At 44.4% G+C, this 16,257-nt stretch overlaps 1 protein-coding gene across 4 annotated transcripts in view; it reads left to right on the top strand.

Moving 5' to 3' along the window:
• The first annotated feature begins 2,696 nt into the window (after window positions 1-2,696).
• Window positions 2,697-16,257, top strand: part of EBF1 (EBF transcription factor 1) — a 394,775-nt gene continuing 381,214 nt past the window's right edge. For 3 of the 4 annotated variants that reach the window (XM_033853521.2, XM_033853519.2, XM_033853517.2), the window contains exons 1-4: window positions 2,697-3,695; window positions 5,869-6,025; window positions 6,589-6,652; window positions 7,284-7,339. In XM_033853521.2, coding sequence (XP_033709412.1) covers window positions 3,562-3,695; window positions 5,869-6,025; window positions 6,589-6,652; window positions 7,284-7,339 — 411 coding nt within the window. In that variant the 5' untranslated portion in view covers window positions 2,697-3,561. The remainder of the gene's footprint in view (window positions 3,696-5,868; window positions 6,026-6,588; window positions 6,653-7,283; window positions 7,340-16,257) is intronic. The other variant, XM_033853518.2, reaches the window with a different exon arrangement.

Raw genomic sequence — 16,257 nt, 5'->3', positions numbered from 1 at the left:
GGCCTGGGTGTTGTTCCTAGTTTTCTATCACCCTCTTTGTCTCTTCTCCACCTTCTCTTTAGCTTCCTTCCTGCTTAAACATTTATTACTGGGTAAGAAAGCAAGATTGAAAGCACAAGGATACCCAGAAGAAAAACTACGAATACACTCTGCTTGATTAAAAGAAAGTACACTCACCATCCCAGGTGAAGTATCTGCTGCCTCTGCATAGCCAAATGGACTTGGTCATATCAAAAGATACTTGCCCCCTTTTATTTTTCCCCCCATGGCCTGGTGGATGTGGAGGTTGCCTTCCTCTTATTTAGTTCCTGGAGATTACTGGCTCTGGGGCAGGAATTGGGCTGCTGAAGGCTTCTTTCTCTGGGCCAATTTCTCTTTTGGATCACGCAGCTTCAGGCCCCTCCACAAACACATCATTTGCAGCGTGCTTCTAGATTTGCTTGACCCCCCTAGAAATCCATCTGTAGTGTTGCTGTCACTGAACCTGGTCCTCAGAGTGGCTGTGTCTCTCCTTTCTCTGTCACCTTTGGCAGTGATCTGATGCCCCATTGTGCGTTCCCCATCACTGGGGTATGTACCTCACCACACTCAACTTGGAGTCCTAGCACTGTTTACTGGGGAGTGAAATGGAGGCTCAGGCAATTAAAGAGATGGAGATCTCGGTCTTATGCCAGTGCTACCTGGGACTTTGATAGGAAGGTGGCCTCTGCTTCCTGGTCCCCCTTCTCTGAAGGATCCCCTCAGAGAAGGCAGGGGATGGTCCAGGAAGGGGAAGGGATTGGTTCTGGGGACCCTTTGGGCCTTGAAGGTTAAACTTGGAGCTTTGGGAAATTTTCAGCAGGCCAAGTTTCAATTGTGCACTTAAATTCTATAGAGATAGAGAATGTCCAGCTTCCCCTATTCCCTCTTCACAAAACTATAATCCTTCCAGTGTTTCCACCAACATACCCCTTATGAACATCTACTGTGTGCCAGGAACTCTGGTGGGTAGTGTGGGGATCCTGATGGATCAAACAGATCTCTTCGAGAGCTTCTTGGAGGAAATGGCATTAATTATGATATCAGGGAGGAAAAGAGCACATTAAGTGGTCCAAATTAAATGGTATGAGACTGGGCAGGCTTTGTGCACAAGAGATAAAGCAGTGTTGAAGACAGTGGCCGTGTATCCTCAGGCCTGAAACACAGTCTTTCAACTAGTTTATGAATCTGGAAGTGGCTCCCACTTTCCTGCTCTGTCAAGAGCACTAAATTTAACTTCTGCCTGTCTCCATTCCATTCAACATGAGCATGTGTACTTTTCCATCACTGACCCCATGAGCTCCCTAAATCAAAAGGCCAAGAAAGGCCGGCAGAAAGGGGACCTGGATTTCTGGCAGAGAATTTCCCCGAAGGAGCCCTTAGCAGATTTGGCTGCAGTCAGGGAGTTCCTTTGAGGGCAATGAAACAGAAGTTCACCATGTGCTTATTAGAGGTTACAACCTGCTAAAAAATGATGGGGCACGTTACGCAGAAACATCTAGCTATTTCCTTTGCCAGCCACAAGCTTACATGTTGAAGGGTCTGAGGAAGGAGATCATTTCGTCTTCCCTTCCTTCCTCCCTTCTTCCCTCTCTCCCTCCCTTCATTCCCTCCTTCCCTGATCTCTCTCTTTCTTGACAGGTGGCAGAGGCCGAAGTTGGGGGAAGGTTTGTTCAAGCCCCCATTTTAACAGAAAGAATGAGGAAGAGAGAAACCCTACACCAGATAACTAATCAGAGACGTTGTTTTTGCTTTGGTAGTTACTCTAAGGAAAAAACTATTTGGTGGGGCGGTGATGAGGGGGTGGGGATTTATTCCGAGCAAATTTTAAAACGCAGCCTGGCACAGCTCCAGTGCGAGCATTCGTTAGGTAAATGGTGGTTTACCTATCCCGCGGGATGCTCCAGAGAAGTGAGCATGTGAGGACAGTGCCTAACGCCGGCGGTCTCCAGGCTAGCCGCGGAGCGAGAGGGGTTTCAGTGACTTGACTAGGGGCAGAGCCCGGGTCCCCCACTCCCTGGGGATCCACAGCGCCTTGCTTGCCGGAGCCCAGGGTCCACCCCACCCTCCCAGCGTGGAGGCAGTGCCGTCCGCGAGCTCCCAGCGCCGATCTACACACCCATTTTTCCAACCCACCACCCCCTCCTCAAAGCGAAGAGGTGGGCACCTGGCATGCGCGTCCTGCTTTTTCTGCCCGGGCTCTCCCGTCTCCTCCACTTTTGCCCCCGACGTCCCAGAACAGCGGAGCAGGACACGGCCCTGGGAGGGCGCAGCCTGTGCGCCTCGAGCGCGCTCAGGGCGCGGCGAGGATGCTTAACAGACTGCAATGGCCGGGATGCAGACCCCAGCTCAAATCCCTGAGAAGAATATCCTCCTCCCCTTCCTTCTGTCTCCCTTCTCCTGCCCGGCTCTGCCCAGCTCAGCCCCGCTCCTCTCCAGCTCGGACACGGGTACTAAGCGATCCTTCGCGCGCCACTTTGCGAGGAACTTTGGCCGGCTCCCCTGCGCCACCCGGAGAGGGATGTTAATGAGGGAGCGTGGCCCTGTGCTGAGAGCCAGTAGGCTCCTGCGCCGCGATTGGCTGAGGCGAGGCGGAAGGATGACGTTATGCAAATGAAGGGGCGGGTCATTGCCGCGCGGGCCCCGCCTCCTCCCTTTGGGGTTAGTGTGCTTGTGTTTAGCTCTGGGGAGAGTCAAACTGGATTCCATAGGGAAAGCCTGCAAATCACTTCTATTTTAGCAAGGAGAAAACAGAATCTCCATTCAGCAGGGTCCACCTCTCTCTCTTTCTCCCTCTCCTCTCCTCTCCTTTCCTCTCTGTCTTTCCCTACCCCCCTCCCCCTTCCCCCCACCCCACTCTCCCTCTCTGGTGTATCTGTCTATGGCAACCAGCGTCCTCCTCATCTATACGCACTGAAAGGAAAGAAACATCTTTGGTTGGGAGAGAAGGAGGAAAAAAAAGAGAGAGAGAGAGAGAGAGAGGAAAAACTTGCCTGGTTGTGGAAAATGACACTTGAAGTAGCAAAGCCGGCAGCGCGAGTTGAGTCTATTGTTTCTTAAATTGCCATCAGGGTTTTTTTTTTTCTTCCTGCTTCTTCAAGTGAACGGTACCTCTACAAAAGGAAACTCCAGCCCCTCCTGTCCTCCACCGGCCTGTGATCATTACAAAAAAAAAAAAAAAAAAAAAAAAAGAAAGAAAAAAAAAAGAAAAAAAAGCACCCAAACCAAAAATTAACCAACCAAACAACCCCCAACAGCCAAGCATACATCTCTATTTTTTTAATTTTGGTCTTTTTGTTGGATTTTCCCTTCCTTTTTTCTCTCCTTTTTTTTTTTTTCCTTCGGGTTATCGCTCAGTTTTGAGCGAAGGTTTACATTTTTAAAAAATTTGCTTTCCAGCCCGTCTTGATCTTCTAGCGCGAGTTCAACAACTCAAAAAAAAAAAAAATCTCTGGCTGGCGTTTTTCTTTCCTTTTTTTTTTTTTTTTTTTTTTTTCAAATTTTCAAGGGGGAGGAGATTTTCCACAAGAAAAGGTTGTTTTCATGTTTGGGATTCAGGAAAGCATCCAACGGAGTGGAAGCAGCATGAAGGAAGAGCCGCTGGGCAGCGGCATGAACGCGGTGCGGACGTGGATGCAGGGCGCCGGGGTGCTGGACGCCAACACGGCGGCGCAGAGGTGAGTACCGCTCGGGGACCGCGGCCGGGGAGGCAAGCCGCGAGCAGCAGAGCCGGGAGGTGGTAGCGGAAGCCGCCGCCGCGGGGCCGGGCCGCGCTCTTGCGTCTGCCGCTCGGCTCTGCTCGTCTCCGGGGCTCCGCTCTCCCCGGCCGCTCTGTCTTGGTTGCCTGCGGCCGCAGAGCCAGGAGCTGCCTGCGAGGAGCCCGCGCTTTACCGGCACTTTTCCCTGCCTGGTCTGTGACTGTTTTCATTTTGTTTTAAGCCTGAAGAGGCGTCTCACCAGTATGATGTTGGATATCTGTGTTTTTCTGTGATTGCTGTTTCTTTTCAGGCCGCCTGTCTTTTTTTTCTTTCCTTCCTTTTCCTTTCCTATTTTCTTCTTTCCTTTCTTTTTCTTTCTTCTTTCTTTTCTTTGCCTTTTCTTCTCTATTTCTTTCCTTCCTCCTTTTCTCTCCTTCGTTCTTCCTTTCCTTCCTCCTTTTTCTTTCTTTTCTTTCCCCCCTTTAAAAAACTTTCCTTCTCCTTCCTTTCCTCCCTTTCTTCCTCCCTTTTTCTTCCTTACTCCTTTTCCTTCCTTTCTTCCTTCCTTTCTTCCTCCTTTATTTCCTTTCTTTCCCCCTTTCTTTTCCTTCCCTCTTCCTTCTTTCCTTCCTCTTCTTTCTTCACTTTCTTCCTCTTTCCTCCCTCTTCTTTCTTCACTCTTTCTTCCCCTTTCCTCTTTTTCCTTCTCTTAACTCCATTTCTCTCCCCTTTTCTCTTTCAATTTCCCCCTAGAATCATCTCTTATTTCTCCTCTCTGGTTCTCCCTCCCTCTCCCTTTAGCTTTCAGTTTTTCTTGGTCCACCCGAAGAACAGCAACTCCTAACTTTAATTCTGATGTCTCTTAAAAGTCTTCCCCGCCATCTATGACCATGGCCTCTTCTAGCCCCTCTGCCACTCTCAGCTCCTGCATGCTAGGCTGTATGGCCTAGAGGCACTGCTTTTGGAGATTGACCCGGGGGAACTTTCCTGGGCACCCTCAGTACCCATTCTGGGGACTCCTGGTCCCAAGTGAGAAATGGTCCCCCCCCTTTTTTTAGGCCACCAGCTGGGCTTGGGGGAATGGGAGATCTGTGGCTCCATGCTCTCTCCGGCCCAGAGAGGGCGGAAAGGGAAGAATGAAGATGACTAATTACATCATCCTCATCTTCTCCGGGCTGGGGACAAGTGTCCACAACACTGTTCCCATCCCCGATGATAATAAGGATGGGGGTGGTTGGCAGTAAGAGTGAGTTGGGTAACTGGGCTAGAAGCGAAAGTGTGTGTGTGTGTGTGGCGCGTGCGTGTGTGTGTGTGCGCGCCCTTGTGTCGGGCAGGTCGGGCTGTCAGTGGCCGCCCTGCGCCCCTGGTGCCCCAGGCTCCAGCCCCCGGGAGGGCGCGCTCAACCCTCAGCCCTTATCCATAGGATTTCTGGAAAGGGTGTGAGGATTTCTGCGGAACAGCGAAACTTTGTCAGGACAGGTCTTTTAAAAAAAACACCCAATTCCCTTTCCCACAGCGACCACTCCTGACTGCTCTGAGTTCCACCCACAGATCCTTTTTCTCCACATGCTTTATTTGTGGGGGTGGGGACAGACAGCTTCCCGAGGCCGGGCACCCGCGGCTGGCCGGGGGCGGGGAGGGGGCAGCACATGAGGTTTCCCGGAGGATGGCTGCTGCAGCGAGGAGCTGAGCATGTTCCCCATCCATTCTCACCTGCCCACGGGAGATTCGAGGGAGTGGCGAGAACCAACTCCCATGCCCACCCTCCCTTTAAGTTGTAAACGATCGGCTTTATTCCACGATCGCGCTTCACCTCATGCACCGCTACTTTTCTTCCTCCCCACGCAGCGCGCGTCTGGTCGGAGTAAACGCGTACAGCGTTTTATCTCTTGCGCAAAACCCAAACAAAACTTTCACACCTCTTCGTCAAGTTCGCGGGGCGCGCAGGTCCTCGGCGGGGAGGACTGGGCAGGCGAGAGCACGCATGTCCCGTCGCCGGGTGGGCCCGGGGCGCCTGAGGGGGGCGTGTAGGGAGCCCACAGGGCGTTTTGGGGGGGCAGAGGTGTTTGAGGGTTCGCGCGTGTGTAAGAGGTGACAAGGGGTCGCGGTTGTTGTCCCGCTTAGCCGTCTAACTCTGCGTCTTTGACCGCAGCGGGGTGGGTCTGGCCCGGGCTCACTTTGAGAAGCAGCCGCCTTCCAATCTGCGGAAATCCAACTTCTTCCACTTCGTCCTGGCCCTCTACGACAGACAGGGCCAGCCCGTGGAGATCGAGAGGACAGCCTTTGTGGGGTTCGTGGAGAAGGAAAAAGTAAGTGGGCGCAGCGCCGCTGCCCCTCGCCCCCAGCCGGGGAGCAGGCTCAGGCGCTTCGGGAGGCGAGCTCCTCGCGAGTGCAAAGCATCCATAACACACTCCCGCGCGGGGTCCCCCAAGCCACTTCCCGTTCTGGGCGAACCCGGACTCCTAGTTCCTGAGGTTCTGCTCCAAAAAAGCTCGTGCTTAGTCCCCAAAGATGGAGAGAGGCGAGCCCGTCTTCGCACTCCAGAGTCAAGGGCCCTGGGGATGAGCCCGCCCTCGACCGCGCGACCACGCGTGGCTCCTGCCTCTGCTGGCCCAAGCTCGAGCCCCCAGGCCCTAGGAACGGGATCTCCCGTGCGAGCCCCACGGAATTTTTTAGAAACTTAGAGGGAGCAGTAAGGGTCGGGAGGGCGGCAGAGGGATCACAGTTGGCCACAATTTCTGCTGCTCCCGGGCCTGTCCGGCTCCCAGGCCAGGGGTCCCTGCTTGGGGAAAGTTGCCTCGAAGTCTGTCCACTAGCTCACGCCGACCTCTCTCCTGCGTCTCTTGTGTCTTTGCGTCCTGCTGCAACCCAGGAAGCCAACAGCGAAAAGACCAATAACGGGATTCACTACCGGCTCCAGCTCCTCTACAGCAATGGTGAGGTTCCCGTCGGGTCTGCGCCGGCACCCCGGGGCTCCGGGTGAGGGTAGGGGGCGCGGGGAGCTTCAGGTGGACGAGAACCCTGAGCAAAGCTCAGTCGTCCGCCATCCTCGGGGTAAAACGGCCTCTCCTAAATTTCTCCTGAAGAGGTTTCACCTGAGGAGGCCCTGAGTGGCTCGAGGGCGGCGGCATTAGCGGACGCGTACCTGGGTCCAGGTGTGGCGCCTTGGCCCCCGCTGGGCTGCTTTCTTTCTTCTTCCCCTTCCTAAGGCCGGGTTCCTCCGCTTAGCGTAGACTTCATGCCCAAGTCCCTTGAGTTCAGGGGGCTACAGCGGTCAGGGCCTTGGTGGCTCCCGGAGAGCACGCAGAGGGACTCCAGCCGTGGGAAGGGAGAGAACCCAGGTGGGGGTCCGCCTTATTCCCAGCTGCTGTGCTTGAGGGTGGGGCCGCCTTCCAAATGCGCTCGGGCTGGGCCAGAGGCCCTTCTCCGGGAACTGGGGAAGGGGGTCCTGGCTGCTTCTCCGGGACAGTCGGAGTTCCATCAGCCTTGGAGCCCCATTCTTTGTTTCCTGCAGATCCTCTCTCACTTAATTCTCCTTCGTTCCCCTGTCCCCCGCCCCTCCCCCAGGAATAAGGACGGAGCAGGATTTCTACGTTCGCCTCATTGACTCCATGACAAAACAAGTAAGTTTCTTAAATTCGCGCCGCGGGGGTGACTCTACGGCCGCGAAATTTGGGAGAGTCTAGAAGCTGGCTACTCCTTAGCGGGAGGGCTGGGACTCGAACTCTCAATGCCAGGGCGGACCGCGCTCTCAGCGCAGCCTTCCAAATGCCCAAAAGCACGTTGACTCGCCGCGTGGAGGAGATGGCTCGACGTCTCCTTCTTTATAAGGGAAATTCAGACCTTGTGATTTAAGACTACGCGGAGTGCTGCGTGGGGAGAATATGGGCTGAACTTCCTTTGACCCGGCCGGGGAGCCCCAGGGGCGCAAAGGTGCGCAGAGACCCTCGTGCAGATCGGGCTGAACTAGTGAAACCCAAACCATCAGGGCCTCCCCCGGGAGGCAGAGGTAGAGGAAGCGGGTGAGGGGCAAAGGCAGCTTCCCCAGAAACGGTGAGATGGTCTGAGAGCGCACTTGACCCACTCTACACATTTTTTAAAAAAGAGATGGTGGTGGTGGTAGTGTTGGAAGACGGAGCGACAATTGTTAGAAGATATTTTGCAAAAATCCTCCTGGCTTTTGCCTCCAAGTTTGGCAAGAAGCCAGGCAGCATGAGTGAGCTTGTGGTCTTAAAGGTACATAGACGGCGTTTTCTTTAGCTCCCAACACGCGGGTGCCAAGCAGTATACATTAAGGTTGAGTTATGGTTCAAAAGATACAATTATGAGCCGAGTCAGAAAAGAGGTCTGACGTTTTTACGAGGGGCAGGAACATTTTCTCTTTTTAATTTTAAGAAAAAGTTTAAGAATTAAATATCTGGTTAGGTAGTTGGAGGATTTTGTGACAAAAAAGGAGACAGTTTTATAGGGTGGGAGAAAGAAATCAGAACAAAGAGAAAAGTTACCCATGTGTACTGACCACCAATTTAGTGAGAGGGTTAAAACTGGTTTGCTTGATTGCGATTTAAAAATATTCCCTTTAAAATAAGGGATGTAGTTTTCATAGATACTGGCTTGGAAGGTTTCAAATTAGAGAATACATGCATACTTAAAAAATGTTTTTAGATACCCATGGCTTAAATATGTTGTACAAAATGCACGTCAATAAGCTGTTGGGAGTTTTAAAATCTGCTCAGCAAGAACCAATTTAATAACAGCTAATTGTAATTTTTACCTTTATTTCATTGTGAACCAAGTAAAAAGCATGAGGGTATGACATGTATTTTTTAAAATGATAAATACATATCTCTTGAAATCTATTTCAAGTTATTAGCCTAAAATATTTGACTTTCTTAAAGATCTGTTTTATTTCTTAGTTGATAGTTCAGAGTAAACGCACATTTATGCTTTTACTCTTGGTATTATTATTGTTTTTTATTATTATTACTATACTGGTTCTGATCATTACATAGGATAATTCCCTTTGATTTGGACTCTCTGTATTTTGTTAAATTTTTTTCCTGCCAAGCAAAAAATGCAAAAGCCTTATTTCAGTAACTTTTTAAAAAAATGATATCAAAACAAAAATGTCTTAAGTGGAATTTTGTTGTTAAAAAATTGTCTTTGATACCCTGGGTATCTTTTCCTGCCATTCCCATCACAGGAAAGAAAAGATGGGAGGGGGAGAGGGAAAGTATGATTTCTAATACATATTCTTTATGTACTTATTAGAGTTTATTTTTTAAAGAATAAAAACTCCCCACAAACCAGTATGTAAGGCCTGTCTGCCTGTGAAACATTGGCCACTTAAATATTAAATTATCGGCAACTCTATGAAGTGAACAGTTGTAAGGCGCACAAAATTAGGACATGTTTGATTTTAGGCCCCTTAAACCAAAAGTGCCACAAGAATTGATCTTCCCATTATGAGATGAACTGACTTTACACACTCTTCTAAGTTGGAAGAATAATCTTGATTTTTATAAAGCAATACATCTAATATCATTTTACTAACAAGGTCATAGAGCTTAAGAAAAACTTTGGCTAAGGCATTCTTTGACTGCTTGGTGTCATAAATTCTATCGGTGGTGGGGGTGGGAGTGGGACCAGAATAAGATATAGTGTAGTAATAGCAGGTATAAGAGAGTTACTTGCCATACTGTGACATCTCACTGAAAGTTAAAATTATAAATGTAGGCAATTGTATATTTTGGTGGGGAGCGACCTGAAAAAAAGGCTTAGTAATTATCTGAATTTAGTCTAAAAATATCAAGAAAAAAGATTTTTCCAGGCATACCTGTTTGCTTTCATAATAGTTGTCTAATGCCTTCTCTGTAGCTTTTACTTTGAAAGGCAATCCCTGCCCGTTATCCGGTTGCTTTTTCCTTGATTATGTGCTGTAAGAGTTTGGGAAGTAGGTTAGCTTCTTGTGTACACAGCTAATACAATAGTCTTCAAAAAGCAGATCAGCGCGAAGAGCATGACTTTCCTTAGCTGTGACATAATTATTACGTTTTACCTTTGATGAGTAAAACAGTGGATTCTCATCTAGCTTGAAATTATTCTGTGATAATTAAATGCCAAGTCTGATTTTTAAGTTTCTTAAATTTTTTATTTTAGTTAAGTGTGCAGTGACCCCTTCAATCAGAAGTAAGTCTTGACATAAGGTGACCAATTAAACGCTTACTTCTTTTTCCCCTGTGAAATTATTCCAGGTAGATAGACTCAGGATTTTGATATTTAGAGTGCTGAATGGAATAATTACAGTGATGTGATGAGTTCTAATAACATCATAAGTTTCAGTGGGAGTATCTAAGCAGAGTTCAAGTGTCTTCTCTTAGCTGCTTATTTATCGCAACGTTTTTCACATCAGAGGTGCAGCTTTATGTATGTGATGTCATATCTTTGACTCAGAAGTTGGGGTTAAGACTTGAAGGGAATCTTTGGCAAGCAAAATTCAAAACTAGCTGTGCACTTTATATTTTCATAGAATGTTCGTGATCTTGGGTAGAGGTAGCAGCTTTGAGATCAAACAGAAATGTACTCAATCAACCAAGATGTATTGGTATGACACAGTATTTCACACCTTTTCAAAGTGTCTCATTACACTATTTGGGGTAATGACTCTTAATTTTTGACTCTACCAGGAAAGGGAAAGCTTTATTAGAAGTGAATGTGTGAGGATCTGAGCCCTCTTATCCCTATGCTTTTCTTATAAAACACTAAGGATATAATTATATTTAAAATATTTGTCCACCAGCTAGAAAACAAGAAGCTTGCTTTTGGGAAGGGTTTTGCAAAACCAAGTTTAGCTGGACTAAAAATAGGGTTTTTTTTTTTTTTTTTTTGTCATTGCTGTTTTTGGTATTCCATTAGTGAGCATGCAAAAAGGCCTGTAGGATCCAGAAGTTGATGGCTGTTGCATCCAGAAATGGTATCTACTGCAGAAACTCAAATGAACTCAGTGGGAGAGGTCTGAGTTTTAATGCGCCTCAGTTCAGATTTTCCTGTAGTATTTGAGATATAATTACATTCTGTGATTGCTTCAGTGAGTTATCTTTAAATAGTTTTTTTTTAAAAAAAAAAACAACCTTTAACTTATCTGCCCTCTTACCATCTTGCTTTGAAAAAAGGGACATTTTTATAATTCAAAGAAAGAGTACCAAATTCCATAAAGTTATCAAAAACAAAACATTCCCTGCCCCCAAACCAAAGCTCTTTTTTGGAAAGGGAAAAATAATAGTCACATAATCTTTTTGTGTATGGATTTGAAGGTAGGTGATATGGTGAGGGGACCCCTAAAAAGTCCCAGCACTGTGGGAAGTCTAAGGTACAATAATTAGAACTGCTGTCATAGTTCTCTTTCCAGCTAATCTTTATATATTTGTTTTGATATTCTCGGTATTTCAAGTTATTGATGCAAGTGCACTTTTTCCGATTGATTGTTTCATCATGTCCTGCCACAGCTATGTAGATTTGATTAACAACCCTTTCTGTTCATGGTTCTTCATTGGTAGATAAACACATTTTTAGTGTATCAATAAGTTCCTAAGGAATTCAACTAGGCCAGCAGAGAGGTTCTTTCATGTATTTGGGGAAACAAACAAGCAATGACAGGGCAAGTTTATAGTTAGGAGCCATATTTTAGCAGCTTTCTCTCTTCTTTGGTAACATGTCAAAAATGCAGGTGATTTGAATTTCCTTGCACATAGAGGAATGAAGAAGTTTGGGATTTTTATGCATGATCAGGACCTGTGTTTGGGAAAATGTAAACTCATCACAGTGGAAAATGTGTTGTTTGGAGTCTGGGGGTGAAAACAAAGCTGATGGTTTTGGAGAGATTGCCGGAGCCAGATGGCCTAGTACTTTCCCAGTCTGGCGGTCCAACTGCTCCCTCCTGGATAATATACAGCCATTTGTTCGGGGATATTTACGCTAGAGCTGTTTCCATGTGAATGTTTGAACAGCATTAAAAATGAACGTATTAGTAGTGATGCATTTATCGAACTTGTATGACTACACGGATAGTCTGTTCTTGTGTCTTTACTTATATTGCTGAGAGGAATGAAGGAGGGTCTGGATGTTGGTGAATTGTTTATATAGTTGTTGAGCAAGAATGATTTGGTCTTAGTTATTAAAATATGTAAGCATTTGGAAACTAATTGAGGTAATGGTAGCACCTACCTGGAAGCTCAGTTGTGAAAATTAAATGAATTCATACATGGAAAATGCTTAGAACAGTGACTAGCATACATTAAGTGCTTAATAAATTAGCTGCTTTTATTATTTTACTATTATTACTATTATTACCCCATTGAGTTGACAAAACCAGTTGTATCTACTAATATAGATGTAAATGTAGTTATCGTATGAGTGAAATATCTTTTATTACTGCTAGAAAAAGAAATATTGCATGATATTGTTAGACTGATTCAGTTTTTATCTTGGTGTTTGAATAATATGAGAGATTTTATTTCTTTGAGACACAAAAGATGCATTCTGAAGCTAACTGCTTTTGGTACACATTCTCTTTTTATTCAGGGCTGTGATGTAACTGAACAGCATACTGAATATGATATCATTCCTTTGCAACTTTCCTAATTCAGTTCTGCAAACAGGCCTGCTTAGCTGCTGAGCTTAAATTACATCTTTGTAATTTGTTCACCAGTAGCTAAGCTGCTAATTGAAGCAAAATAATTTTTTATTTTATTTCACTATTAATTTTGGATTGCTGTTTGACACAATTGTTTATGAAACGTCAATTTTGTAGTGTTTTCTTGGTCACAGGTTAATTTTTAACTAAGGCTCCCTCACATACTGGAAATTTCTTGAACCGCATTAGCTAACACTTTTTTTTATTTTAATGACAAGAAGTGGAACTTGGTGGTCGAAAGTAATGATTAATATTACAGCATGTTGATAATGTACGTGTTCATATTTTTTTATTAGTTTTGATTCTTGGTAATTTGCTGCCAAAGTCGTGTCGACAGTCTGTATTTATAGGACACTTTACTTCTGGTTGAAGGAGATACTTTGTACATTCATGAATGTATTCTTTAAGGTGACAAATTAGGTTTAGCCTTTTATTTTGTATTTGGAAAAAAGAGTGATGTATTTTCAAGGTTACTGTTTTGATTTAAATGGAAAATTAGGAGTTTTTGTTAGTTATAGGTAACCTATCTACCTGTCTTCCTTCCTTCCTTCCTTCCTCCCTTCCTTCTTCCCTCCCTTTCTTCCTTCCTTCCTTTCTTTCTTTCTTTTTCTTTCTTTCTTTCTTTTTCCTTTCTTTCTTTCTTTTTTTTCTTTCTTTCTTTTTTTCTTTCTTTCTTTCCTTTCATTATCTTTTTCTGTCTTTCTAAATTAATGATGACAAGTCTCCGATTGTTGGTTTGTAAACCAAGAAAGACTCCTAATGAAAACATTTTGTTCCTAAAAACCTTTCAGATTTTAATGAACCAAAGTCAAAAGTATTCTCCTTGCTCACTTTATTTTTGCATGGAACACAAAGAGTTAAAATTATTAGAAAAGTAAACAAAGAAAACTGTGCTCAATTCTCTGTATTTCTTTTGGCATCCCATTGAAGTGTGATCCCTGTGTAAGTTCACCATCTATTTTTTGTTTTACTGTGTGGTCTTTATCCATAGTAAGTTTCAATTAACTTTTAAGACCCAGTGATATTTTAGAAAAGTGGAGATGAACCACAATTCACAAGATGCTTTCTAAAACAGTGGCAACAGAGGCAGATTTTTTCTATTGATTGATTTCTTTTCGAAGTTGGTATAGGTTAATGTGTAATTGGGCATTTGAAACTGATGGCATTTCATCCTCTCACAGCAAACCTTCTGGCACTGTTGTGTAAGGATGTGAAAGTTTAACAATTCCTATTTTTTCCTTCATTTTTGTTATTATAAAAAACTATTCTTGAAAAAAACCTCAATCAGAAAGTCAACAAAGTATTAACAATAATTGTGATATTTCCATTATGCTCATTAGAGGAGAACGTTAAGAAAAGGGAGGCTAGTATATCAGAAGAATAAACCTGCTCCAAATATGTCAAGTTTTGACAACTTGTTTATCAGTTTCACCAGGTTTTTAAAGTTGAGATGAAGTTTGTGCTGTTTATTCTTTTACTTTTTTTCCTGTACAAGCATTCCTGCCACCTTAAGGGATTTATTTGCATTGGCAGGATTAATGTAAACATCGTTTTCTATTTTATTGTATTTTGTTGTTGTTTTTGTTGTTTCTTAGGTTAAAACCTCAACTTGCTTCACCATCAAATCATTTATTTAAATAATGTATTTGATATGCTTTCTCTCCCGCTCCCGCCCATCTCTGTAACAGGCCTCCCATCCTTACTGCTGATGAACACACTGGTTTCTTTAAACCACTGTTGTTTTTGTCACTCTCACAGCAGACTACCTTCCTCCCAGTGAGCAGATGCATGACTTACTATGGAGGATGAAGATAAGCCTTCTTCTTGGTGTTCCATTGTCTAGGTCCTAGACCAGCTGTCTATTAAAATGGTTTCACTTAAAGTAGTCAGTGCTGTTTATATGCTTCTGTGATCTCCCAACTGATCCGGCCTCAATGAGCTTCACTCACACCGCACAGAGGCACATATTTAAATTGGGAAAAGAAGCAGAAACTTCTCCCTAAGCTGGTGTTAGAGAACCCCTTTCCTTTTAGGCTCGAAGTCTGGGTTTGCTGAACTGTGAACCAGTCTTGACGTGTGCACTAAATGTACATGGTAGAGATTTGATATGTGTGAAAGCTGGAGGGAGAACTTGTAGGCATTTTTTAAAAGTCTGTTTTATTGTTGACACTCTACATTGAAGACGTTCATCAAAATAGATTTATCCTGTTTTCCTATGTTGGATCTCATCAGAATGTCGATTTCTTGGACCATACTTTTATATAATAGTGTGGTGTGTGTGTGTGTGTGGTGTGTGGTGTGTGGTGTGTGTGTGTGTGTGTGTGCATGTGTGTGTTTTAACAAGCTTTTTCAGTAAAAAAAAACTGCTTAGGCAAGGTTGGAGGTGGAGCTGCCTTTGACAGAGTTTCACTGTGTAGCTAACTTTATTACACTGAGGTTCTAGATTACTCTATTTCCAGAATTTTAGTTCTACTCCTTAGGAGAGGGAGAAGACTCTGTTTCACTTGTTTTTATTTCAGAAGTCACAGAAGCAGCAAGCACTTCTTCATCTGTGTTTATGTGCTGAAAAGTATTGTTCTGCTGAGGCCCCAAGGAAAGGGACAGAAGAAACTTCATGCTTCCTTCCGTCCCCAGAGTTTAACTATTTCTGAGCAAATCCAGACTCATGCTTTCATTTTTCTATGCTTGATGTAGAGAAGATTCTCCATTTTGACTCTGCTGCCAGAAGCGAAGTGGCAGGTTGACATTTGATAGACATGTATTACGGAGGCCATGGGCCTTCAACAAATGATGTCCAGTCACCAAAGACAAAAACATGGGATACCTGGGAGACCATGGGTCATCTACTGTTTGGGGGGGTGTCAACATATTTTCACTGCAGCATATCTTTAATTGAGTATCATCATGGGCCCACTGATTTCAGTGGAACCAGCAGCCTCAGTAAAAAATAATATTGGTATTATCTAGAAAGAGTCAAAATGAGAAGGTCTGATGTAATTGATACTCCTTTCTCCTCCCAAAACCAATTTTTTTTTTAAACAGGAAGGAAAACCCCATTAATACCTATGAATTTTATTCACCAAGTTATTTGAATTAGTTTAGCATGACAGAAAACTAAAGTTGAAACAGGTTTTCAGGGGTATTAAGAGAACACACAAAATGGTAGTGATAATAGGATTTCTCAGAAATGCATAATAGAATTTTTAGCACCATGTATGAGATCTAATCAGTTATTTACAGTGTCTCTGATTTTTTAAAGCAGTGATTGTAGTAAATAAAGCAGGCAGATATAAGTTTTGGTTTTGAAAACATTTTCAATTTACTTAATGCATTTTCTCGAGTAAAGCAACTTCCTGGGTATTTAAAAGGTCTTTTAAGATTGCAGGAATGCATCATCAGTGCATGCTAAAACTAATGGGTGAAAATTTAAGTCATAATATGATGTTAACATAATCTAGATGATTTCCCCAGAAGATAGTTATGAATTACTTAAAGTGAGTAGTAACTTTACGGTACACAAATCCGGCTGTGCTCTCTGATGGGTGGCAGGCACCCCCTTAACCAAATGGTCAGAGTTTACTGGCATTAGTGGAACGAGTTGACAGTGTGATGTGATACAGGGAGAAGAACTCAGCGTCATGGTTGTGGTATTCTGGCCCTGCATTACATAACTTTAGTCTAAGTCTGAGGAAACATTAGACAAACCCAAATTGAGGATGTTCTACAAAATATCTGGCCTATATTCTTCAAAAATGTCAATGTCATGAAATACAAAGACTCAGGAATATTCCTTATTGAAGGAGATATGACAACTGAATGCAGTGATTGGTGTTGGTTTTGTTGTTGTTG

The sequence above is a fragment of the Tursiops truncatus genome, chromosome 3, assembly GCF_011762595.2.
Source record: "Tursiops truncatus isolate mTurTru1 chromosome 3, mTurTru1.mat.Y, whole genome shotgun sequence".
Lineage (NCBI taxonomy): Eukaryota > Metazoa > Chordata > Mammalia > Artiodactyla > Delphinidae > Tursiops > Tursiops truncatus.
The sequence above is the reverse complement of the archived record's forward strand: the minus strand, read 5'-3'. Positions and strand labels throughout refer to the sequence as shown.